This window comes from Podarcis muralis, chromosome 15 (assembly GCF_964188315.1).
Source record: "Podarcis muralis chromosome 15, rPodMur119.hap1.1, whole genome shotgun sequence".
In the NCBI taxonomy this organism is placed as follows: domain Eukaryota; kingdom Metazoa; phylum Chordata; class Lepidosauria; order Squamata; family Lacertidae; genus Podarcis; species Podarcis muralis.
The window spans coordinates 34,180,944-34,207,531 of NC_135669.1; the positions used below are offsets into that span (position 1 = coordinate 34,180,944).

At 47.3% G+C, this 26,588-nt stretch overlaps 1 protein-coding gene across 7 annotated transcripts in view; it reads left to right on the forward strand.

The window, feature by feature from the left end:
- The window catches only part of GTF2IRD1 (GTF2I repeat domain containing 1), a 90,908-nt gene that overhangs the window by 54,518 nt on the left and 9,802 nt on the right, over positions 1-26,588 (forward strand). For 2 of the 7 annotated variants that reach the window (XM_028707435.2, XM_028707429.2), the window contains exons 6-22: positions 1,162-1,472; positions 2,484-2,579; positions 5,877-5,960; positions 7,231-7,414; positions 9,146-9,171; positions 10,060-10,180; positions 11,498-11,535; positions 13,087-13,167; positions 13,968-14,081; positions 14,561-14,626; positions 15,258-15,441; positions 15,554-15,612; positions 16,818-16,880; positions 17,370-17,453; positions 20,002-20,185; positions 20,888-20,916; positions 24,294-24,341. In XM_028707435.2, the coding sequence (XP_028563268.2) occupies positions 1,162-1,472; positions 2,484-2,579; positions 5,877-5,960; positions 7,231-7,414; positions 9,146-9,171; positions 10,060-10,180; positions 11,498-11,535; positions 13,087-13,167; positions 13,968-14,081; positions 14,561-14,626; positions 15,258-15,441; positions 15,554-15,612; positions 16,818-16,880; positions 17,370-17,453; positions 20,002-20,185; positions 20,888-20,916; positions 24,294-24,341 (1,772 nt within the window). The remainder of the gene's footprint in view (positions 1-1,161; positions 1,473-2,483; positions 2,580-5,876; positions 5,961-7,230; positions 7,415-9,145; positions 9,172-10,059; positions 10,181-11,497; positions 11,536-13,086; positions 13,168-13,967; positions 14,082-14,560; positions 14,627-15,257; positions 15,442-15,553; positions 15,613-16,817; positions 16,881-17,369; positions 17,454-20,001; positions 20,186-20,887; positions 20,917-24,293; positions 24,342-26,588) is intronic. The other 5 variants (XM_028707432.2, XM_028707430.2, XM_028707433.2 and 2 more) reach the window with 5 other exon arrangements.

Below are 26,588 nucleotides of genomic sequence, written 5' to 3' on the forward strand. Positions count from 1 at the left end.
TGATAGGGTTGTTGTAGGGATTAACTGAGGAGGGGAATGAACTCTTTGGAGAAAAAGGTGGGAGATAACTGCAGTAAATAAGCTCTTCTGCTTACCTGCTTGAAAAAGCTGGAGGGACTAGCTAGATGAAGATGTCCGCCACCAACTTGGCCTCCAGAGATTTCTGTGTGGTTGCAATTGGACCTGCGCCAGTCACAAAACACAGCTGGCGCCTGGCTGATTTCTAATGCTGCAGATGGTCAGTGGAGTTGAATGTGGGCGACTGAGAAGAGCAGGCTGCCGGAGGAGGGATGGAGTTTTCCGAGAAGGCTGCCGGAGTAGGAAAGCCCTCTCCTCCCCACATCTCACAGAACGCATAGGACACGAGGAAACGAAATCCTGTTCAGAATTCAGGAAAGCTGCCTTAGGGAAGCAGCGGGACAGGGAGGCAACTGCCCTCTCCATTTCTTTCTCCCCAGCAAGTGGTCTTCAGCACTGCCTTTGACCCCGGAGGCTGATCCCAGTTCTACGACCCTCTTTGGGTCCCTTGCCATGTCATTTACATGGGAATACAGCACAAGATATTATGGGCTGTCCCGTGAATCCGCTGGATGAAATAGCAGGAGAACGTTGCCTCAGGGGAGTGAGAAAAATTCTCAGGGATGATTCGCACCCTGGCCGGCACTTTCTTGATCTCCTGCCCTCAGGCAGAAGATATACAGTGGTACCTCGGGTTATATAAGCTTCAGGTTACAGACTCCGCTAACCCAGAAATAGTACCTCGGGTTAAGAACTTTGCTTCAGGATGAGAACAAAAATTGTGCTCCGGCGGCGGGGCAGCAGCGGGAGGCCCCATTAGCTAAAGTGGTGCTTAACAGTTTCAGGTTAAGAATGGACCTCCGGAACGAATTAAGTACTTAACCCGAGGTACCACTGTAGAAGCATGATTAGTCGCACCAACAGGGTAAAGAACAGCTTCTATCCGTGGGCTGTTAGGCTGCTGAATGAAAAGATAACAACAGGGCAGCTGACTTTTGGATTTGGTGGGTGTGCGTCCGTAAACGAGGGGAATTAAGACTAAGAGAGATGAGTGCTCGTGTAATCTCACTGTATACAAGTTGTACAAGTGACAATAAAGTATTTCAATTTCAATTTAGCTGCAGTTTTCTCTCCTTTTCTCAGACCTCCTGAGGACTCCGCCTGGGACCCCAACCCTCCTGTTGAGGCGAGCGGCCCCGTCCAAATGTCAAAGGGGAATCGAGAGCCAGGGCTGAACCACGTGCACGCTAAGCCGGCCAACCTAGAGGCTCTTCCTGCGGTCACTACGAACAGCTTCCTGTACGGGGTGTCACTCCCTGCGCAGATCGCCATGGAGATAAAGCAGGAGGGTCCTTCCGGACGGCACGGGATGAGCACAGCCGGCGAGATGCTGAGGCCCCGGCTGTCAGGAGAAGCGAAGGTGCCCTCGCCACAGGAGTTCGGTGACTGCTGTGGTAATGGCCTTAATGTTTGCTGTCCAAGGCGTGGCTGGTTCGAAGCCTACGGAGAGGCCCTGAAATGCCTTGGATCGGGACTTAAACTGGGTTGGGGAACCAGGAATCCTGTCCTGGTGGCTTTTGTAGCATCGCAACTGCAGCTATGTCCCCCACGATGCCTGCAAAAGGCACAGGAGCCACAGCTGAGTTGGCAGAGCATGGGACTCTTAATCGCATGAGGTGTGAGCCTCACGTTGGGCAAAAGGTTACATTGCACGGGGTTGGACTAGATGACGCTTGTGATCCCTTCCGGCTCTACAGATCTATGATTCTAGGTTGAGCTCCGTTTCAGAGAACCCAGGAAAGCTCACTTTGGGGTTTGCAGCCAAGTATTGTAACATAGGAAGCTGCCGTATGCTGAGCCAGACCAGACCAACATTGTCTATACTGACTGGCAGCAGCTCTCCAGGGTTTCAGACAGGGAGTCCCCTGCCTGGGGTTGCCGTCAGGGACTGAACCCAGGGCCTTCTGCCACTGAGCTGCGGCCCTTTCCAAACGGAAGCTGAAATGGAGAGGTGGTCTGGAATAAGCTCCAGTTTCTCCTAGCAGCAGGAAGACAGATTCCCATGCTTTTGGGGGGGGGGGTCACACAACCCCTTGTGCAAACGCTGATATCTCCCCATATGACGGTGGTTGCTAATAGGCAAGGATCCCACGGCTCCGTTCAAATTGGATGTGAAATACTGCCTTCCAGGTCGAGCCACCCAATACTTGTTAAAGAAGGCGGGGGCACAGATTCCCTGGCAGCTGCCAGAGGACCCTGCATGCTGGCACACAGGCCTGACTCTGAGCTGGAATAGCCTTAGCTGAAACTTGCATATCAGGTCAGGAGGGATGGAGTCCAGCCTTGTTTGTGCCCAACACCTTTCCATTTGTCCTTGCCATTTTGGATTTCCCTCCCCCCCCCCAAACAAAATCTCATCTTTCTTATTCATTCATTCATTCATTTTTGCTTTCGTTCTTTCCTAGGTCCAGGACAGAAATCTGCTCTCCCCGGCGGTCCGCTCATCCAGAACGTACACTCCTCCAAACGCATTCTGTTCTCCATAGTACACGACAAATCAGGTACGCTTGCTGGCGCTTGCGAAACGGAGAAGGGGTTTAGGAGTGTCGACGTGTGGGTTTTAAATCACGGGGGGCCCCCTTGCTTAGGAACCATAGAGCGACAAAGGTACGGCGTTTGGGCAAGCCCAGATTATTGGCAGAAGCTAAACCTATTCTGGAACAATCAGAATGGCAGATTTAAGGCCTGGGGCATTATTAAGTTTATTGTTCTTGGAATTTTGTTTCTTAGGAGGGGCTGCCACCTTTGCTCACGTTGCTTGCCAAGCTGGACCACTCTGCTCCCTGCCAAATCGCCCCCCCTTGCCAACCCACTCCCCCTTTATACCTCACCCAACCCCACTGTCCCATCATGTTCCCTTCATGAAGTGGGAGCACCACACTCGCAGCCTTGGCAGTGCTGCCGCTTGCCAGCCTTGAGACAGGGCAGAGCAGTGGCAAATGCAGACCCACACATGCCACTGGCACCCTAGTTATTTCCCTCATTGCGCCCTGCCCCAGTCCTGCTGAGCGGCAGCACTACCACAACCGGAAGGGCAGCGCAACGGCGCCACAGTTCATGCACCGCAGCCAGATACGCAAATGATAGGGTGTCCATGTCATGTTTCGCACCTGCATCTCTGCGTCAGTGTTGATGTGAAGAGGACTAAACAGCAACGGCTGACGGCGCTAGCTTTTTTATTTTTATTTTTTGCCAAGCATTTTTTTACCAAGCATTTTACTCTCCCATTTTTAGACCCGCATACATTGTTTGTTTCTTCCGCTCTTCTAAGTCTGGTCATGAACTCAATGTTTGAGGTAGATGTGTCAATAATTACCTAGGCGCTTGGATAATCCTTCCGATATGAAATATTCATTTTGGATGTTTGGCAGGGGTCTTTCGTAGGAACGAATTGAGAGCATCGACCGCTTTGCATGCAGCGCCAAACCATAGTTTAGCGGCGCATGAGCGAGCCTTGGGCTCACGTGGTCCTTCCTCGGCAAATTCCCTCCCTAGCATTAGAGACTACTTTATCCTGAGTCAGAACACGGTGGTCCCTCTAATGGTTTCCAACCTTTTTGATATAGCAGCCCGTGAGTCCCAAATTTACTTGACCCATCAGTTTATCGCCATGTGAATATTGGATGCTGCTATTAACATGAAAATTTTCTTAGAATATTTTTAGTACTTACAGAGTTAGTCACAGTTTGTTTATGGGTGGGGATGTGTGAACACCAGCCATCTGACTTCAGAATATTCCTGTGCATCAGAAGGGAGCTGCAGTAATTGCTCCCTGTATGAGCCCATTGTGGTGAATTGCCACCACATCTTCCATCAGCCAGCAGAGAGCAGTTCCCAAGTCCTAAAACATATGACTGGGCCTTCCCGACCTAGCTCAGTATGTAGAGCATAAGACTCTTAATCAGGGATGTGGGTGGCGCTGTGGGTTAAACCACAGAGCCTAGGACTTGCCGATCAGAAGGCCGGCGGTTCGAATCCCTGCGATGGGGTGAGCTCCCATTGCTCAGTCCCTGCTTCTGCCAACCTAGCAGTTTGAAAGCACGTCAAAGTGCAAGTAGATAAATAAGGTACCGCTACGGCGGGAAGGTAAACGGCGTTTCCGTGCACTGCTCTGGTTCGCCAGAAGCAGTTTAGTCATGCTGGCCACACAACCTGGAAGCTGTACGCCAGCTCCCTCAGCCAATAAAGCGAGATGAGCGCCGCAACCCCAGAGTCAGCCACGACTGGACCTAATGGTCAGGGGTCCCTTTACCTTTAAGACTCTTAATCTCAGGGTTATGGGTTTGAGCCTTACCTAGGATGAAATATTCCTACATTACAGGGGATTCCTACACTGTAGATGACCCTCGGGGTCCCTTTTAACTCTACAGTTCTGTGATTCCATGATGTTCAGCTGCAAGTTGTACGTGGTATCCATATTAAGGAATAAAAGCAATTATTAGATGTGTACTTAGGGACGCGGGTGGCGCTGTGGGTAAAAGCCTCAGCGCCTAGGGCTTGCCGATCGAAAGGTCGGCAGTTCGAATCCCCGCGGCAGGGTGCGCTCCCGTTGCTCGGTCCCAGCGCCTGCCAACCTAGCAGTTCGAAAGCACTCCCGGGTGCAAGTAGATAAATAGGGACTGCTTACTAGCGGGAAGGTAAACGGCGTTTCCGTGTGCGGCTCTGGCTCGCCAGAGCAGCGATGTCACGCTGACCACGTGACCCGGAAGTGTCTCCGGACAGCGCTGGCCCCCGGCCTCTTGAGTGAGATGGGCGCACAAACCCAGAGTCTGGCAAGACTGGCCCGTACGGGCAGGGGTACCTTTACCTTTAGATGTGTACTTATACAGCCTGTGGCTTACTTGCACAAAATTTGTGACCCACTCAACCATGGGATTCACTGCGGGTTTGGGGGCCAGTCACAATCTCTCCGCCTAACCTACCTCACATGGTTGTTGTGAGGAGAAAAATGGAGAAGAACCACGTATGCCACCTTGAGCTTCTTGGAGGGAAGACGGGATATTAAGCAATAATATACAATAAAGAAAAATGACTGGGTTTGTCGTGTATTTTTGTAACATCGGTTGTTCGTTTGGTTTTCTGCACACTGCTGTGAGATATTTCTCTACGTATAAAGCCGTAATGGCCTGCCAACCTAGCAGTTCGAAAGCACTCCCGGGTGCAAGTAGATAAATAGGGACCGCTTACTAGCGGGAAGTTAAATGGCGTTTCCGTGTGCTGAGCTGGCTCGCCAGATGCAGCTTGTCATGCTGGCCACGTGACCCGGAAGTGTCTCCGGACAGCGCTGGCCCCCGGCCTCTTGAGTGAGATGGGCGCACAACCCTAGAGTCTGTCAAGATCGGCCCGTACGGGCAGGGGTACCTTTTTAAAGCCGTAATGGAAATGGTCTTAAGTAAATAAATGAATGGAGGTTGGAAGCCAGTTGCTGGGCAGAGCGTAGTTGAGTCCATGCTCTGGTTATGCGCTTCCCAGAAGAGGCGTCCGGTTGGGGATAGGCTGCTGGGCTAGATAGGCCCTGATCCAGTAGCCAGTTGCTCCTCTTGGTGTTAACGTTGGGTGATTTACAGTCACTGTTTCCATTTGCCAGCTGCAGGGTTTGCCTAAGGGAACCGTCCAGCGCCCAGGATTTGAACCCAGTGCAGCTGGCACAATTGGAGCCTCCCCCTTCCCCTCAAGCTCAGGCTTGCTCTCAGAGTAGAGAGGAACCACAAACCTTGTTCCTGAGGGCAGAGTGAGAGGGATGGGGAGCCTCTGTGCCGGAGATGCCATATGGAAACTTCTTGTTTTGTTTTTGCTAGATAAATGGGACGGTTTTATAAAAGAAACCGAGGATATCAACACCCTGAGGGAATGTGTGCAAATTCTGTTCAACAGCAGATATGGTGAGTGGATGTGAGGTGCCTGTTTTTCATCTGCAGTGCTTATGGCGCGCATATCATTATGGAGAGATTTTCTGGACTTTTTTTTCCTGACTTTCTGGTGTTTTTTCCCCTTTTCTTTTTCTTATTCTCTGATGCAGCATCAGGCACCATATGCTATGTGTCCCTTCACTTAATTGCTTTCTTGGCATGGCATTTTCCAGGCCCACAGCTTCTAATTAATGCATATGTTTCTGGGTGGTTTTTTTAAGTCGTTTGTATCAAGTCAGTAAATGTGCAGTTGGTCTGAATGGGGTCTTCTGGCCTCCTCAGTGGAAGGCCTTCACGGAGTCAAAACAGATGGGGCAACAGCCACAGAAAAGCCGTCTCCTATATTTGAAGTGTTTTGTTTTTTTAAAAAACAACCAACTGGTATATAAATTTTATGGAATAAATAAAATACATAATTTTTTCGGCCTGGTGCATTCTAGGTGCCCTTTGAACTACAACTCCCATCATCCCTTGCTATTGGGTAAGCTGGCTGAGACTGGTGGGAGTTGGAGTCCCCAATGGGTGACTGGTGCTTCTCAAACTTGGGTCTCCAGCTGCTGTTGGACTCCAACTTCCAACATCCCTAGCTAGCAGGACCAGCGGGCAGGGACGATGGGAGATGTAGTCCCAACAACAGTTGGGGAACCAAGTTTGAGAAACACTGACAGAGGGCACCAAGTTTGGGAAGGCTGCCTTATGTCAGTGTCCTGCTAGGACCCTGCCCATCTTTGAACTGATACTATATAAATTGCTGCCTTTATGAGTTTGGATGTATGCAGTTAGTACTGTGGTCCCCATGAAGCTACCCATGGGCATTGTGTTGCCTTCAGGAGCCTGCTGAGCAATCTTCCACTTCCAATATTTTCACCGAGAATGTGATTTGCCACTTTACCATATTGGCTGCCATTGAACTGAAAAGGATGGCCATAAATTAATGGATGATGACAGTGATTTGTAAAGCACTTCAGAGTATTTATTGAACTCATGGCATCCTGTTGGGCACCTTGGTTTCTGAGCACAGGACATTATATTCCAACTTTCTCTGTTATTATGCCAATGCGACATGTTTGGAACATGGCCAGGGCTTACTGAAAGGCCAAAGCAGCATTTAACTTTCCTGCAGGGAAAACTGGGTTGCAAAACTGGGTTAATGCCAGTAGCAGACCCAGTTTAACAGTGTCTGCTGTTAAGAGTGTCCTGTCTGTTCTTACCCTTTAAAGGTTAAATGTTCTGTCACTTTCAGCTGAAGCTTTGGGGCTCGATCACATGGTCCCTGTCCCGTACCGGAAAATTGCTTGCGACCCGGAAGCGGTAGAAATCATCGGCATCCCTGACAAAATCCCATTCAAACGGCCCTGCACCTACGGAGTCCCCAAACTCAAGCGGATATTGGAAGAGAGGCACAACATCCACTTCGTCATCAAAAGGTACGAGGTTGTTTTGAGAGGCTCGTGAGCAGGGGGACTGCAGAGCCGAGAGGTGGGCTTAACTCTGTGTGACTCAAAAGGGTGGTTCTTCTTTCCCCAAAATTGCTGTTTCTCCTTTATTTTAAAATATTTATATACCATTCGTCATGGAAACGATTCCAGGTGGAGTGCAAGAATACTAAATATACAATAGTGTTAAAAACATATTCAGGAGCTGAAATATTTAAAATCATAAACCACCCAACAGTGGGGTGCTTCTGTGGCAACGGGGAGGCGGGAAGTCTGGGCACTTGCAGGGGTGGACCGCCTCTTCCTTTTCCACCGCCTGAGGTGGCTGCCTCCCCCTCCATCATGGATGGGACGGCTCTGAAGTACACCCACTGAGGTTAATGAACATTACTAACTTAAACCCATTCATTCCCATGGATCTGTTCTGAGGAAAACTTGCCATATTTTTCGCACTATAGGACACACTTTTTCCCCTCCAAAAATGAAGGGGAAATGTGTGTGCGTCCTATGGAGCGAATGCAGGCTCCTTGGCTTCAGTGATAGCAACGCAAAGCCTCTGAAGCCCAGAGGGAGAGCTCCCCCCGCACTTCGAAGGCTTCGTGTTAATTTCGCTGAAGCTGCCTGAAGCCCCCGGAGCACAGGGAACTCCCGCTGTGCTCTGGGGGCTTCAGGCAGCTATCCACAAGCCTTCGGAGCCCAGCAGGAGTTCCCGCCGCGCTCTGAAGGCTTGCGGATAGCCGCCTGAAGCCTGGAGAGCGAGAGGGGTCGGTGCACACTGATCCCTCTTGCTCTCCAGGCTTCTCTTCTCTGGAGAGGCGCTGCACAGTTTTCCCTCTCTTCGCAGCGCCCCTTCAGCGAAGCGGGAGGAGAAATGGAAGGGGCTCCGTTTCTCCTTCGGTTTCGCTGAAGGGGCGCTGAGCAGAGAGGGGGAGAATTCCCCCCCCCCCCCGTTCCCCCCCTCCTATGGTCCGGTGCGTCCTATAGAGCGAAAAGTGCAGTAGTTGGATACAGACCATTGTTTTCCCAAATTGTCTGCATACTTTTGTTTATTTTATTCACACCCCACCTTTCCATCCCTCCTCATTTAATCCTCTCAGCAACCCTGTGAGGTAGGTTTAGGCAGAGAGGCGGTGACTGCCCCAAAGTCGCACCATTTGTGGCTAAACAGGGATTTGAACCCTGGCGTCTCCCAGGTCTGACACTCTAACCGCTCTGCCACACTGGCTGGCGTCAAGGAAGGGTGCAGATAATCCAAACTTTCTCACCCCTGCTATAACAAATGAACGTGGTAAAGATGGTGGCAATAATCTGATTTAGCTTATTCTTGTTTTTAATTAGTGCTGCATGGTTGGTGTGTGTGTGTGTGTGTGTGTGTGTGTGTGTGTGTGTGTGTTTTAAAAAATCTGCTTTTAACCAACTTTTATTGATCAGTTAAACATTTTACTTTGTCATGAAAATCCCAAAGCAGCGTACTAAAAACAATCAAGAGCAGTACGTAAATTGTATCAAGCCAATAAAATGGCCGTTGTGGTGACCCCCCTAAGGCCAGAGCACAACCCACCAGTTGAAGATCCTCAATGAAATCTTGAATTATCTTTACCCCCTCCCTCCCTCCCTCCCTCCCTTCCTTCCTTCCTTCCTTCCTTCCTTCCTTCCTTCCTTCCTTCCTTCCTTCCTTCCTTCCCTCCTCCTCCTCCTAAATTGTTGCCTTTTCTTTTACAGGATGTTTGATGAAAGGATCTTTACAGGTACGCTGGGCATAGTCTTTCCTTTGGGGGAAGGGATGGTAGCTCAGTGAGTAGAGCACATGCTTTGTCTCCAGGCAGTCCCAGACTCAGTCCCTAGCATCTCTCAGTAAGGATGGGAAAGGCATCTACCTGAGACCCTGGCGGAGACCAGGAACCTCTCGCCCTCCAGACGCTGTTGGACTACAGCTCCCATCCTCCATAACTATTGGCCTTGCTGACTGGGGATAGTGGCCCTCCAGTTGTTTCTGAACTATGACTGCCACCATCCCTGACCATTGGCCATGCTTTCTGGGGCTGATGGGAATTGTATCTCAGCAACCCCTGGAGGGCCATTGTTTTCCCAAACCTGCCTTAAGCTGACTAACCACATTCTCACAATGTCCCATTTCCAAGCTTCTGGTAGTTTTGGGAGGTGACCAGAATATGCTCAGCATTTGTGCAGTTTACCTTCCCAAATCCGCTGGGAAGAATTTGGACCTTTCCCTCCATATTGGGGCATTTGATGCCCAAATCTCTTTCCCACATAGCTTTTGATTTTTGACCTGATATTTCTATTTTGCTTTTCCAACAACAAATGCTGAGCTCAAGGCGGCTCACAATGATCACAAAAGCTTCAAAAAACAAAACAAAAATTATAAACACTGTGCTATCACACACAATAACATATAAATAAAGCAAACAACAACAGGTTCACCCAAGTGATTAATACAATTCAATAAAGTCATAGCAATTCGAAATATCCCTCCCCCATAGCTATTAAACTAATTTGTATGAATGGCAGACTTACTGGGAAGAGACAGGGAGAGGTTGTGCCTGGCCATGGGTAATTATTGGTTTAAAACTCTGTGCCTGGAAAATATCTGTTTGTTCTTCCTTCCCTGCAACCAGGAAGTAAATTTACCAAAGATTCAACCAAGATAGAGCCATCCAGCCCTTCTGGGGAAATCTCTCCTGACCCACACAGAATGGCGTTTCTTGATCTAGCAGGAACTTCACAGTCCAGTCATAGGTAAGCCTGTATTACCCCATATCAAATCATAGAGTTGGAGGGTCCTGCAAGGTCCTCTAGTTCAGTGTTTCCCAACCTTGTGCCTCCAGCTGTTTTTGAACTACAACTCCCATCATCCCTAACTAGCAAGACCAGTGGCAAGGGATGATGGGAATTGTAGTCCAAAAACAGCTGGAGGCACAAGGTTGGGAAACACTGCCCCCCTCCTTGATGGCAGGAATTCAAAGCACTTCCTCAAAAACCCAAGGTTCCCAGTTCCTGGCCCAGCTGCTATATTATAGTCATAACCAACCTTGCGCCCTCCAGATGTTGTTGAATTGCAACTCCCATCAGCCCCAGCCAGCATAACCAGTGGTCAGGGATGATGGGAGTTGTAGTCTTGCAACATCTAGAAGGTGCCAGCTTGGGAAAGCCTGGTGTCTTAGTGTCTCTAATTTGCTCCGGCCAGCATGTTTTCTCCCTGGAATGCCAGTAGAGGGGAGGAAAATGTTATGTACTGAAGTTCTCACCCTGGGCCAGCAGGGGGATACTGTAGATAGTTTTCACTCAGGTCCACATATGCAAATAAGGGATTGAAAGTGACGTTCAGTGATTGGATAGTTACAGAAAGTGATTACTGTTGCATTGTAGTGGAGCTCTATATAAGCAGGCTGGCTGAACCCTTCAGTTCAGTTCTGTTCTGGCCTGTGAATAAACAAGAGCTGTTTGAAGAATCGCTGTGTCGTCTGATATGTTCACCCACAACTTAACAGAAAGCATGGCCGCCGCCAGAGTCAGTGACGTTGAAACCATTTAAAAAAAAATAAAACAGAGAAAAGAAATTAACCGAAAGACCACCTGCTTCTATACAGACTATGCCATATGTCCGGAATTTTCGTACATAGCCAGAATACAGCATTCGGAAGCAGTGTCCGGGTGGAAATCGCTGAAATGTCCAGCAAAATCCAGATGTATAGCATCCCATTTCAGAAGTCTAGATTCTGGCAAATTTCCTTTTTTAAAAAATAGATTTTGTAACAACTTTGGCCCCCCAAAAAAACAACCCACAAAGAAATTTTTGTGTCCGGATTTTCACTTTTTGAAATATAGCAACTCTTAATACAGACCCTCCATTATGCAGAATGATGTCGTGTTTGCTCCTAAGGGCGAAACGAGGTCAGACATTGTACATTAAAAAAAATAATGAATCTATGGAATTGCCTTTCTTTGTGGGCGGTTCATACCTGTTTGGTAGTACAGCACATTGTATCCCCCCCCAAAAAAAAATCAGGCACTTGATATAAATGAAATTTAACCATGATTGCTTTCCTTTGCCAGATCTGAAAAGTGCCCCATTTCTGGAGAATGTGAACCAGGTAAGCTGCAAACAGCCGCTGCTCTCTTAATTGGAAACGGGAAAAGGGAGCATGATTCTTAGGTCTTGCGAAGCCGTGTGAAAGCAGGAGGCTTGTCGTCTTGCAAAAGCCCTGTACACAATGCTCTGCTCAGCTGCTGGGGAAATGCCTGCAAAACCCCCCCCTTTTGACTGTATGACGCTAGCTGCAAATCAAGTGGGTGTAGCTTGGCTGAAATGGCCTCACGGACCAAACGCAGAGCATGAACAGGCCTTATTAGCCCCATGGGCCGGAGATTCCCAAGCCCTGGCTTAGGACCCCAGAACTACCGCATTGTGTCCTTTCAACACACTGCTTGAAGTAGTCAAGCAGCAGCTCAGTCGGTAAAAGCGTAAGACTCTGAATTTCAGGGTCATAGGTTTGAGCCCCACGTTGGGGGAAAAGATTCCTTCATTGCAGAGGGTTGGACTAGAGGACCCTCATGGTCCCTTCCAACCACTGGGGCCATGTTGGGGAGGGCAGAACCTGCAGCTCTTTGGTTGTTGTAGAATTGGAAGGGACCCTGGGGGTCATCTAGTCCAACCCCCTGCAACACAGGAATGTTGTTGGACTCCAACTGCCCACTGCCCTGGTCAGCATGCTCAGTGGTTAGGGATGAAAAGAATTTCAGTACAGCTATGTCAGGCTCTCTGCTTCTGCATTAAATGAAGTGTAGAGTCTAATTCGCACGAGTCCCCTATTTTGGCCAGTGCTGGATTCTGGGATCATGACAATTAGTGACCCTGAATCCAGAACTCTTGCACATGATAAGTGTACTTCCAGATATTTAGCTCCCCCAGAATCAGAGCGTCTCTGCAAATGCAGCAAACAGGAACCTGATACTTTGGAGCATATTTTCTTTTCTTGTGATTTTGGCATTTTTGCCAGAAGACAATTATTAGAGGCCTTACAACTCAATAGGCTCAATTCTATGCTACCAACGCTTCAGGACCTGCTCTCGGACAGGAATGATCAAATTACTTTAATAGTGGCTGAATTTTTGAGTGCTGTCCATGTAGAAAGACTGGGCCATTATAAAGAGATTTAGTGGTTCTTAATTGATCGGTGATGTGGTAGTGTTGTATTGTATTATTTATGCAAACTGATTCTCTCTGGAGTTAAAGATCCGACTGGGACAAACCTTGTTATGTTGAGCTCGTATTTTGCACAATTTGTAAACGGTGTCTGTTTGATAATGTGTGGTTTGCTATGCCTAATAAAGGATATTTTATCTAATGAATTAATGCCAGGCCATTGTCCATCTAACCCAGTGCTTCCTGTTCTGACTGGCAGCTAATGTAGATGATGCTGAGGTAGAGGGACCAATAACCTAAGTTAACATAAGGAAGGCTGTCCCTCAGCGGGAGAGCAGCTGCTTTGAGTGTAGAAGGTCCCAGGTTCAGTCCCCAGGGGCATTTCCAGGGCCATGCCAGAAAAGACTCCAGCCTCGAACCCTGAATAACTTCTACCAGTCAGTGCTGATTTGTCGTCGCCCCTCTGCTTTTCATTCCTGTCTCCCATCTTCCTTGACAGGTACTTCGGGAGAACTGGGAGGCATAAAACGCATCAAGATAGAACCGGACGAAGTGGACATCATTCAAATCACCGTTCCAGGTAGACTAGATAAAAGCTCTCGACAATGCCGGCAGGATTAAGATTATTTCTAGATGGGCAGTGTCGATTTGGGAACAGTTTTCAGCCCGCTGGGTTACGGCCCAGAGAATTCTGGGAGCTGTAGGCTCAAAGAATTGAGGGTGGCTGAGAATTGTTTAGGAGGCCCCTGTTGCCTTCACAGAGCAGGGAGTTCCCTTGGAAAAAGGGATGGGTTGTTAAAGAACCCCGAAGGGAATTGTAGCTTTGTGAGGGGAACAAGAGGGTCACCTAACAGCACCCTCAACAAACGACAGCTCCCAGAATTCTCTGGGGGAAGCCATGACGGTTTTAAGTGTCGTCATAGTGCTTCAAATATATGGTGTGAATGTGGGGAAAGTTGAGAGGAGGTCGGGGGCGGAAGCAAGAGTGGGTCTGCCACGTCATTGGCATCACCAAAACGACGGACTGAGGGTGAGGCAAGTGGGGGCCAGTGGCAGAGAGGAGCGGTTGGCAGGAAATGTCTCAGGATGGAAGGATCTGCCATCTTCACTTCTCTCAATTTCTCATTTTTGCCATCTTAAATTCAGTTCTCCACACTTCTGCAGCGATTTGCAAGAATGTATTTTTTAAAAAGCCTCGTGAAGATTCGCCAGCGTTTTGGTGCAAATTTCTCCCAATAAACGCATTTGCGTGAAGGCTGGACTAATCTACACTTTTTTTTGCCGTCAATTTCCCTTAATATAATGCATTTTTTTCAGGTTACAGTCCTCTGCTAGGATGTTTAGTTTCCTGCTAAATGCCCGTCTCCTCTCTGGTTTCAGATAAAGGGCCCAGCAATGATTTACAACATAATGAGAAGCAGATGGAGGGCAAAGGTGAGTTTGGCCCGTTGCCTGGATACCTGATGGATCACCTCCTCCAGTGCAGGCCTGCAGGTACCTGAAGATGGCCTTCATCGGCCCTTCACCATACCCCACCCCCACCATCTCAGATGAGGCAGATGGTAGGTGTGGAGGCCCTTTGTGGTGTTGTTTCCTCACTAGAGGAATAGTCTCTCCAGACTTGGAGTCTAACAGGGAAGATCTTTTAATGAGGGATGGGCAGGTTGGTGCATCTGTATGACACTGACCTGCCCGACTCCTCTCCCTCTCCTGCTTGTGGCCTCTAGCATTATTCTTTCGCATTTTCCCAGACGTTGTCAACCATCTCAATTGTATCAGTGCTGTCGACGGTGCTTTTCTCTGCTTGCTTGTGATTTTTGCTGTTGCTTTATTCCTTGCTTTGTTCTGCATTTTAGTCCTTTGTTTATGAGCTGGCCTGGAATTTTTTCTTTGAGGATGCCAAGATAACACCTCCCCCCCCCATGTGAGTCTTACTGCCATTAATCCCTGAGTTTGCTGCTTTTGTTTTCCAGATGGCGTCGGTGACGTTTTAAGTCACTTGAGGAAACAAGTAGAAATTTTGTTCAACGCTAGATACGGTGAGATACTTGGCTTCTTTCTTTTAAGTGTGCTTTTCGGAACCTGGATCTGCCATTAACCTTCGCACATCTGGAGGGCTCTGGGTTCCTCACACCTTCTCTAGAACCTCCTAGGCAGGACAGCTATTTTTTCCTCCCCTTCATGCGAAGATCACAAGATAAAAAATAGTCTCCACATAAAAGCACATATTAGATAGTTAAAACAAAAGAATAACAAACGCAAAAGGCTGTAATCTGCCAGAGGCCTGGTTGAAGAGGAGTGTTTTCACCTGGCGCCTCAAGATGTATAATGAAGACACCAGGCGAATATCCCTGGGGAGAGCATTCCACAAACGTGGGGCCACTGCAAAAAAGGCCCTTTCTTGTGTTGCCACCCTCCAGAGCTCATGGAAGAGGCCCACAAAGGGCCTCAGAGGATTAACACAGTGTCCTGGTCGTTTTTTATGGAGAGAGGCAACCTTTTTCTAAACCATTTCCTATTCAGCGATATCCTTTTTGAGGTAATACCATGTTGGCAGCAGCAAGCATTTTAACATGCTCAGCGGTGTTTCAATATCTTGACGACGACCTTTAAGCTACAGGGGCTCAGGCCAAAGATCCTTTCTGAAAGTTGTGTTTCTTGCGCTTGCAGCTAAAGCCATAGGAATTTCCGAGCCTGTCAAAGTCCCGTATTCCAAGTTCCTGATGTACCCGGAAGATCTCTTTGTCGTGGGCTTGCCAGACGGGATCTTGCTCAGGCGACCAAACTGCTTCGGGATTGCGAAACTGAAAAAGATCCTCCAGGCAAGCAGCAGTATCCGGTTTGTTATCAAGAAGTAAGTTCAAAGCCTTCCTCTTGCTTTGGCCCAACCATGTCCCACCAAGAGAAGGCAGCTTTCTGTGTTTCCTCATTATTATTGTTATTATTATTGCAAATTTCTCTTTCAGGCCAGAACTTCTTACTGAAGCAGTGAAGGAGACAGTTTCTGATAGCCCAGGAACAATAGGTAAAACACATTTATTTCCAGTGATTTGATTAATGAACCCAGGGATTCCCAATCTGCGTCATGTGGACCATTAACGGTTTACGAGATTCGATCAGGCAGTCTGTGCCTATTCAATAATAATAATAATAGTAATAATAATAATAATAATAATAATTATGCCCCACACATCTTACTGGGTTGCCTCAGCTACTCTCGGCAGCTTCCAACATATATACAAACATAATTAAACACTAAACATTTTTTTAAAATGTCCCTGTACAGGGCTGCCTTCAGATGTCTTCTAAAGTTACTTATCTCCTTGGCTCGGGGGTCGCATAACTCCATACCCTCTAACACTTCTCTGATGAGAATAGGGACGTCCTAAGGAAAAGCAGGACATTCTGGGATCAGAACCCAGGACAGCTTCTGTAAATCCAGGATAGTCATGGAAAATAGGGACACGTGGAGGGTTTGCTCTCTTGCATTGTCTCTCCTTATTTACATTTAGACTGTAAGCTTTTGTGGGGCAAGGAAGCTCTTGCATGCTTGTGTGAATAAGCAGTGTTACAGTCCTGAGCCTTAGGGTCACCTAACGAAAGAGGTAATCCATCTTTGGAACAGGCCTGTTTAGCTTGGGACATACTGTTAGCCCTAAGAGCTCAAAATAGAACCCGTGGGGTCAAATCCAGTGTTAGTTGTAGAATCTCTGCAACGAATGGACATGATAAGGCCCCAGCTAAACATCTAAAGCACTATGATGCCACTTCAAACAGTCGTGGCTTCTGCCCAAAGTATCCTGGAAGCTGAGGTTTGTTAAGGGTGAGGCCCTTAAAGAGCTACAGTTCGTGGAGTGCTTTAATAGCCAATCTCCCTTCGCAGGGAATTCTGGGGATCGTAACTCTCTTGACGGGCTCCCTAATAACTCCCAGCACCCTTGGCAAGCTAAACTTCCCAGAATCTTTTGAGAGAAGCCATGACTGTTTAAAGCGGTATGACACCGTGTTAAATGTAGGGTGTGGCCCAACCTAAGTCCAATTGATTTCAGTGGGTAGAATTGGGTCAGAAACAGTCTACTCTGTGGGGCGTCGTGGGTTTGGATGCTGAAGAGGGGAAGAGCTAGATGCTGCTTTAAATGTGGAAGAGGATGTGTGATGCGGACAGTCCTCAGAGAAGATGTTGAAATTAAGACAAATAAATAAGAACCTTGGTGCCTCTTCTGTTGGCAGCCAGTGAGAGAGACTCTAGTGAACGTCTTGTAGAAGAACCGGTGAAAAGACCAGGATTTCAAGGTGAGAAATGGAGATCTGCCACTGCTACCACGACCACAATCCATCTGATTTCCCAAATTATGTGGTGTTACTTTATTTTACTGTTGACATCCCAGTGTTTATTGACGTCCCTATCCTTCTACTGTCTACTCAGAAGTAAGCCCCACTGATTTGAGTGGCAAATTACTTCACATTAGTATGATTGAGATTTCAGCTGAAATGGTCCTTGTTGGTAGCTTTCCCCCTAATAATGAAAACAGAATTGTATGAAAAAGGAGCAGGCATTTGACATTGTTCTGGGATGCTCCCCCGCGCCTTTCCTTTTTGGTTTTATAAAAAAATGGACCGGCTATTTCAGAGCTGAGCCTATCTCAAGGTTTTCCCTGTTTTAAAAGTGTACTATAGCATTGTTGCGTTTTGTGTGTCCCCCCCCCCCCCAAAAAAAAAAACCTCACCGGGCAGAACTCTATGATAGTTTCCTCTCTCTCTCTCTCTCTCTCTCTCTCTCAGAAAATTACGACACTCGGCTTTCGAGGATAGATATTGCAAACACGCTAAGGGAACAGGTTCAAGATCTGTTCAATAAGAAGTATGGTGAGTAATCTGGCTGGATGCTAATCTTGACACTTGGGGTTCATACAATCATAGAATTGTGGAGTTGGAAGGGGCCTTGGGGTAGGTAGATAGCTACCTGGATCTTCTCCCTACAGTTTTTTGAAGGTGGGGATGAGGTTTGCCCACCTCCAGTCTGGAGGAACCTCACCTATTCTCCGAGAATTGTCTAGGGTTATAGACAGAGGCTCTGAAATTGCACCTGCAAGCTCCTTTAGCACCCTTGAGTGCAGCTCACCAGACCCTAAACATTCTATCTTGCTCAAAGCAAGAGTCCCCGGGGAGAGCTGCAATGTTTGTAGGTGGTCCTCAGCAGGGGGAGAGGAGAGGAGAGGAGAGCAGCCTCGAAAGGCTGTGGTGGCAGAGATAGTTCTAGGCCCTGGAGGTCTCCTCCAGCAGAAGTCGCTGGTCCAGTGGTGTCTTCTGAGGTTTGTTTCAGGGCATGGTGATTCCTGTCCACAGTCTTCCTCCTCTGTGATGTTCTCTCATCTGTCTCCTGGTCATATGGGGGCTGATAAATTTTTACGTTTTTCATTAAGTTATACATAATGGTTCCAAAAAAAGTAAAATAAACAGAGGTTCTTTCAAACCTTCAGACTTCCTTCTCTCCCTCCGTGAGTTACATTTTTTTTCTATTTTCTGCATCTTTTACCGTAATCCATCTATTATGTAATCATAGTAGCCAAAGTTCGTTGTACTTTACAAGTGTCATTGTATTCCTGCCAATGATTTCAGCTGTCTGCAGTGGTCTTTTCTTTTTTAAAGTGGTCTTAAAAAAGTTATTCCAGTCTTTTAAAAATACTTGGTCCTCCTGGTTTCTGATCTTTCCTGTCAGTCTTGCCATTTCTGCATATTCCATCAACTTAGTCTGCCGGTTTTCTCTGGTCGGTACTTCTCCTTCTTTCCATCTCTGGGCAAGAAGCATTCTTGTTGCCACTTTCGTTGCATACATAAAGAGTCTTTTCTTTTCTTTTGGTACTTCCTTGCCTATAACACCTAACAAAAAGCTCTCTGGTTTTTTTAACAATAGTTATCTTAAACTCATTATATATCATTTCCCAGAAAGCTTTTACCATCCTACATGCCCACCACAAATTATTATTATTATTATTATTATTATTATTATTATTATTATTATTATTATTAATTTATTTATTTATACCCTGCCCATCTGGCTGGGCTTCCCCAGCCACTCTGGGTGGCTTCCAAAAAAAATATTAAAATACTGTAATACATCAAACATTAAAAGCTTCCCTAAACATGGCTGCCTTCAGATGTCTTCTAAAAGTCTGGTAGTTGTTGTTTTCTTTGACATCTGATGGGAGGGCGTTCCACAGGGAGGGCGCCACTACCGAGAAGGCCCTCTGCCTGGTTCCCTGTAACTTGGCTTCTCGCAGTGAGGGAACCACCAGAAGGCCCTCAGCGCTGGACCTCAGTGTCCAGGTAGAACGATGGGGCTGGAGATGCTCCTTCAGATACAGTGGTGCCTCGCAAGACGAAATTAATTCGTTCCGCAAGTTTTTTCTTCTTGCGAGTTTTTCGTCTTGCGAAGCACGGTTTCCCATAGGAATGCATTGAAAATCAATTAATGCGTTCCTATGGAAACCGCCTTCAGACCAGGTCCGGGGACAGTCTGTCCCCCGACCTCTTCTGAAGGCTGGAGGGGGGGGGGAACAAGGGCTTTTCTTCCCACCCCCAGCATTTTAAAATCGCCTGGGACAGCGGAGGACTTCTCCGCTGTCCGGGGCGATTTAAAAGCCCCTGGGAAGGCAGGCAGGGGGGACAAAGACTTTTGCCCCCCGCCAGCCTTCAGAAGAGGTCCTGGACCTCTTCTGAAGGCCGGCGGGGGGCAAAAGTCTTTGCTCCCCCCCCGCCTGCCTTCAAAAGCCGTCCGGGACAGCAGAGAAACACGCTGCCTTTCTCCGCTCTCCCGGGAAGGCAGGCAGGGGGGAGCAAAGACTTTCGCCCCCCGCCCGCCTTCAGAAGAGGTCCAGGACCTCTTCTGAAGGCCGGAGGGGGGGAAAGGCTTTGCTCCCCACCGCCAGCATTTAAAAGAGGTCCCCGGAGATTTCCCTATGGGCTTTCTTCTTGCGAAGCAAGCCCATAGGGAAATTCGTCTTGTGAAGCAACTCGCAAACGGAAAACCCTTTCGTCTTGCGGGTTTTCTGTCTTGCGAGGCATTCGTCTTGCGGGGCACCACTGTATACTGGACCGAGGCCGTTTAGGGCTTTAAAGGTCAGCACCAACACTTTGAATTGTGCTGGGAAACGTACTAGGGGCCAATGTAGGTCTTCCAAGACTGGTGTTATGATAGAAAGTACCTTCTTTCCTTTTACATTTCCATATGGGGGCTGGTCCTGGCAAGGCAGCATGGCCCCCACAGCATTGTCTGTTATCACCGACCCGGACTTCCACTCCACGTTTATCAAGGCCAGGCCGGAGCAGAACTTGGGCGTGCCTGCCTCCAAACCCAGTGCTATAACCACTGCGCCATCCTGCCCTCCTGTCACCTTCCTGCCTTGCCTTTCAGGTGAAGCGTTGGGCATCAAGTACCCTGTCCAGGTTCCATACAAGCGCATCAAGAGCAACCCTGGCTCTGTGATCATCGACGGGCTGCCCCCGGGGATCCCCTTCCGGAAGCCCTGCACCTTCGGCTCCCAGAACCTGGAGAGGATATTAGCCGTGGCAGACAAGATCAAGTTCACGGTAACAAGGTATTTCCCTCCTCAGGGATCCTTCCCAGGTTGTGCTTTTGTGAGGGCGAGTGTGTTTGTGCTGGAGTGGGCCTTCTGCCTTGTGGCCTGTGTTTATGACTCTGTACTAAAACAAGTTGCTCAGGGTTTCTTCCTAGGCTTACAGGCATACTATCCCTGTGGGTTTGTATACGTGTGAGAATATGGATGTGTTGGTCTTGGCCACCACCGTCGTGCATTTCCCTTCCAAAGGTATCTGGCCTAGCGGGTGAAGAAGGTGCAGAAAGGTTCTCCCACCTGCTACTCGAAGGTAATGCGCACCTTTCTGGGCCAAACGACATCGCTATTTAGCGTGCGCATTAGATTTGATGGTGCGTTTGCATTCGCCAGCAAATACTTTTCTCGGTCTCAAGGTTTTGAAAACTGAGATGCGCATTACATTCACGTAAATATGGTATGAGACATGGTGGGAAATGCTCATTTTATTTGTAAAAATTTAAAAAGTTCTTTATTGCCAAATGTACATGGCCCTATAACTAAATATTAAAGTAAGTTTGGGGTGGGATTGCTTATTATAAACAGGAGAAATAAATCACACCATAACCCACAAAGAACAAAGACTGAAATGGGGCTGGGGGGAGTTAAGGAAAGGAAATACTTAAATCAGTTATGATAATCGTAATAATTGCTTATTTATTTATTAATACATATTTTGTTTTCCAGGCCTTTCCAAGGACTCATTCCCAAGCCTGGTAAGTGCCCAGTGTAACCAAAGACTTAAGTATATCTTTCCATTCTGGAAAGCAAGATAACTTTAACAATTTTGTGGGGCTGTCCATTTGGGGGAGGTGGCCTGTTGTCTGTTAAATTTTTGCTCCATGGTATTCTCCATTCTGCATGTGCATTAGCTCTGTGTGTCTTTGCAGATGTAGTTGCTTTTCACATCTCTCTCTCTCTCTTGCGTGTGTGTGTATTCCGTTGCTTGTTTCAAATTGTATGTTACCCTGTAAATTCATATTCTATATATACATGCCAAACTGAGGATGACCACAGGGCCAAAATGTGTCTGGCCATATTTCATTTTGTTTGACGGGAGTCCAGCCATTTTATATTTGGTCTGTTTATAGTACAGTCGTACCTTGGAGGTTGAACGAAATCCATTCCGGTTTGACTTCCAAAGCATTTGGAAACCAAAGTGCGGTGTCTGCTTGGCTGCAGGAAGCTCCTGCAGCCAATCAGAAGCTGTGGAACTTGTGTCAGATGTTCAAGTTCCAAAGAATGTTCGCAAACCGGAACAATCACTTCCAGGTTTGCGGCGTTCGGGAGCCAAAACATTCGAGAACTAGGCTGTTCGAAAACCAAGGTACGACTGTAGTTCATATTAGTTATACAGAATGCTAGTTCTGTATAACTAATATAAACTGCAGTTGTACCTTGGTTTTCGAACAGCCTAGTTGGCCTTCTTTGGAGGCTTAGTTTCCAATTTGTTCAAAATGGCTTTCATTAGCGGCTTATTACGAAAAGATCTCTTAAGAGCCAAAGGCACTGCATAAAATCAGAAACATTGCTTTGCAATGGAAGTCACTGCAATGGCCCATAAACAGACCAAGCAAAGCAGAAGCTTGAGCAACAGAAAGTGTCTCATTGATAAACAGCTGAGCATTTATGAATTGAACACACACAAACACACAAAAAGTGTGTGCTTTTTATGCAGACCGTCTCAGGTTCGGCCTGTTGCATCTCTGTCTGGAGCTAAGACAGACAACCGTCTAAAGGCCTGGAGAGCTAGTCAGTGTAAATTACCCTTCTTAACTCCAGGCCTTCCAGATGTTATTGGATTTCAACTCACACCAGCCCTAGCCAGCATGACTAATGGTTAGAGGTGGTGGGAATTGTCGTCCAACAACCACTGGAGGTTCACAAATTCCCTATCCCTGGTCCAGACAAAACTAAGCTGGATGGAGCAACAGTGTGGTGTATAAGGGGCCTTCCATAACATTTTAAATGGTGAATGTGCTTTACAACCTCTTTTCTCATACTTCAGAAACCTCTGAGTTCAATGTTAAGTCCATTTTGCAAGTGAGGGAACAAGAGGCTAAGGAGTGGGCGGGTGGCAGATCATTGCTTCTTCCGATGGAGAGCTCACATTTTGAGAACTCAGCCCATCAGAAGCAGAAATCGTATTAAGGAGGAAAGTTATCTATGACTTTTGGTGAAGGGGATATGGTGTAACCCAAAATTTTTCGGTCTGAAAAACGACATGTTTGGGAAAATGGGGCTTTCGAAAGCAGGAGAGATGGAGAACAAATATGTTTGAACAAGAAAAAAAGGGTAATTTGGGTCAATATGTTGCATGTATTATGCTTATTCCGAAAAAGGAGGGGGAAAGGAAATTGCTGGGTAGAAGGCGACTTATCATTATTATTAGTGACCTGTTTGCCAATTTGTCAAGAAGAGTTTCTTCCAAGTCTCGTTAATTGCCCAGGGACAGGGAGCAATCATGCTTGGGAATGCAATGAAGAGGGAAGGAATGCTTTGCCCACCTGAAAGCAGAGTACCTTTTAAACTTTCAGCTTAAAGCAAGAAAGCAATGATTTTTTTAAATGTATTTATCTTTTTTAAAAAAAAAGTTTAATAGCAAAGAAACGTCAGATAATAAGAATAATCCATCAATCTGAATTTAAATATTTACATATTCATACAAACAGTCCATATGCTCAAAAAGATATCCAAACAAGATTGATTATACATTGAAATCCCATATTACCCTTGCAATTTATTGTTATTCATGTATTACATTTCTAATCCACCTTCCTTCCAAGGAGCTCACGATGGCGTACAAGGTTCTTCCGCTCCTCGTTTTATCCTCACACAACAACCCTGTGGGGTAGGCATAGGCTGAGGGGCAGTGAGTAGCCCAAGGTCATCCAGTGAGCCTCATCACTGAGTGGAGATTTGAGACCAGGCATAGGAGTCATCACACACACACACACAAACCAATAAAATATTTGAGGGAGCCAAGCCCCGCAAAGTTGATGGGCACTGCCATTCAAATGGTCTGTGTGTGCCGCATCTTGTGATTGATTAAGTGACGCCCCCTCCCCATATTTTGTTTCAAGTTGGCACCCTGAAATCAGCATCCCGGGTCCTAGTCTGGCACACTTACTGCCACCCCACAAGGCTAACTTTTCCTATGGCCCTAACAAAGAAGCGCTTGTCTTATTTTACATTGCGAACTGCTCTGCAATCTTCGGATGAAGGGCGGTATTCAAATTTAATAAATAAAACACATTTAATAAATAAAACACATTAAAGGGCATGCACACACACAATAGAAATAGTGGTTTTTTTAAGTAAGTAAAAGGTAAAGGACCCCTGGACGGTGAAGTCCAGTCAAAGGCGACTATGGGGTTGCGGTGCTCATCTCGCTCTCAGGCTGAGGAAGCCAGCGTTTGTCCACAGACAGCTTTCCAGGTCATGTGGCCAGCATGACTAAACCGCTTCTGGCGCAACGGAACACCGTGACGGAAACCAGAGCACACGGAAACGCTGTTTACCTTACCTACCTATTTATCTACTTGCACTGGCGTGCTTTCGAACTGCTAGGTTGGCAGGAGCTGGGACACAACAATGGGGGCTCACTCCGTTGTGGGGATTTGAACCACCAACCTTCCGATCGGCAAGCCCAAGAGGCTCAGTGGTTTAGACCACAGCTCCACCCAACATATTAAAAGGAGCAGAAGAAGAAGACCACTGGGCCATTTTGGTCAATATTGCCTACCACGACTCCAGGGTTTCAAGCGGGGGGTGAGCCTCTCCCTGCCTTAGCTGGAGATACTAGATACTGACCCCACGATCTTCCGCGTGCAATTCATATGCTACGGCCCTCGTCCCTGGTCCCCGGGAAAAACCACTTGACCCCAGGGGAGCAGTAGAACAAACGCTACTGGCATGAGCGATGGTGCCTTTGGTGCAATGCCCCAAGGCAGCTTGCCTCCAGATGTGTAGCTTAACGTTGGCACAGAACTTTCGGGAGATCGTGTGTGGATCAGCCTCAGCCTTTTGGGCTCAGTTCTCATGCGAAAACTGACCTCTGCTCATTCTCGCTCCCCCTTCTCTCTTTCCTTAGCGCCTAGACGGATTTCCACACTGGAAAAAGCTTATGCTGCTTTGCACGGTACGTTGCTTCGTGGGTGCGTCATGGATGGTAGCAGACAAGAAAGGCTTGGCTAAGGGAACATGCGATTAAACCAAGCGGCTGTGGAAGGGCCCTGGTGGGTTTTAAATACAGTGGTACCTTGGGTTACAGACGCTTCAGATTACAGACGCTTCAGATTACAGACGCTTCAGTTTACAGACACCGCTAACCCAGAAATAGTACCTCGGGTTAAGAACTTTGCTTCAGGATGAGAACAGAAATCGCACAGTGGTGGCAGTGGGAGGCCCCATTAGCTAAAGTGGTGCTTCAGGTTAAGAACAGTTTCAGGTTAAGAACAGACCTCCAGAACAAATTAAGTACTTAACCCGAGGTACCACTGTATGTCCAGGGACTGTAGCTGGCATTTTAGGTGTGCTGTGGAGCTTCTGAGCCTGCGGGGGGGGGGGTGCCCCACAACTAGCCAAAGAGGCTGCCAACCATCACAATTTCAGGGATCTTTTTTTTTGGGGGGGGGGACATTCCTGCATTGCAGGGGGTTGGACTAGATGACACTTGCGGTCCCCTCCAACTTTACAGTTCTATGATTCTATAGAGAACAGGTGGCGATGAGATGAAGCAAGATGGCAACTTGGCCAGGAAGGCTGCGCCCTGACCTGAGCTTTGCCCCTGACCTGGGCCACATTTATGACCTATGTTTAAAGCAACATGGTTCCACGTTAAACAGCCGTGGCTTACACCAAAAGCATTCTGGGAATGGTAGTTTGTTGAGGGTGGCTGAGAGCTGTTAGGAGACCTCTGTTCCACTCGCAGAGCTACAGTTCCCAGAGTTGCATGGGAAGAGGGTTTGACTGTTAAAACCACGCTGGGAGCTGTAGCTCTGTGAGGGGAAGAGGGGTCGCTTCCAAGCAACTCTCAGCACCCTTAGGAAGCTACAGCTCACAGGATTCTTTTTTTGGGGGGGGGTGGATCTACGGCTGTTTAAAGTGGCATATCATCGTGCTTTAAATGTATGGTGTGAATGTAGCCCTGGTTCAGCTTCATTGCTTCTCTCCCAGAGGCTGCTTTAATATTTAAAATAAAATTTAACGAGGCACAAGAGATCAGATTGCAGATCTATAGGTTGACTCTTACCCCCACTTAAAGTGAGAATAAGCAATCTTAAGAGCTGCACCCACTTTGTACAGTGGAAAATAGACAAGATGATGATGATGATGATGATGATGATGATGATGATGATTATACCTGGACTTCAGCCAAAGATCCCACAGCAGCTTAGAACAATTAAAACACAGTATCACAGACTTTTTCAAACAACTTAAAATTACACAAATAAGATGGGTCCTAAAAATGCACACTTAAAGTATAAAATGCCAGGTGTGTCTTCAGCATTCTCTAAAAGCTGTATTGTGAAAATGCCATGTGGGGAGGAAAATTTCACAACTTAGGAGCTGCCATAGAGAAGGCCCTCTCTGTGGTCAGGTGAGGTGAGAGGTGGAAGATTCAGGACAGAAAAAGGGAAGTGCTTCATTTCACAGCTGAACTGTGGAACTCACTGCCACCAGATGCAGTGAGGACCTCATCCTTGGACAGCTTTCAAAAGGAAATTAGGCAGAAGGATAAGACTATCAATGACAAATAGCAATTGGGATTAGTGGCAGGGTGCCCTTGAAGAGCAGTTGCTGGGAAGCAGCCACCGCAAGATAAGTCTATGGCTCTCATGACCTGTTCATAGCTATTCCATCGGGGGATCTGGTCTGATCCTGCTGAGTTCTCCTTATGTTCTTAGGTTAGCTAGAGAGGACCTTACTCCTAGGTTGAAGGAGCTAACTGAGGCGTTCTACAGTAGCCATGAATTTCATAAAGGGTGCATTTTACATCTCTCATTAAGTGCAATTGTCAGCGATGGCATCGGAGTAGGTCTTTGGGGCAGAATAAGGAGGAGGCTTGTTTACTTTTTTGAACTATTTATAGACAGCACTTCCATAAAAAAATACAGCATCCAGAATTACAGTGAGATAAATAAAAAGAGCAGTAAATTCCGGCTGGCAAAAAACGGAAAGTCACCTTGCAAAGCGCTGAGTAACAATTTATAGGAGACGCCTGAAGGAAGGCAGGGATAATTCCCGCCGAGCCTCCAGTGGCAGGGAGTTCCACAGGGCACAGACTGCCGCATTAAAGGCTTGGAGGCCTCTAGTAAAGACTGACCAAACCCCAGGGGTGTGAGGAACCTCAGGGAGTGGCCATCAAAGGATCTCAGTGATCGAC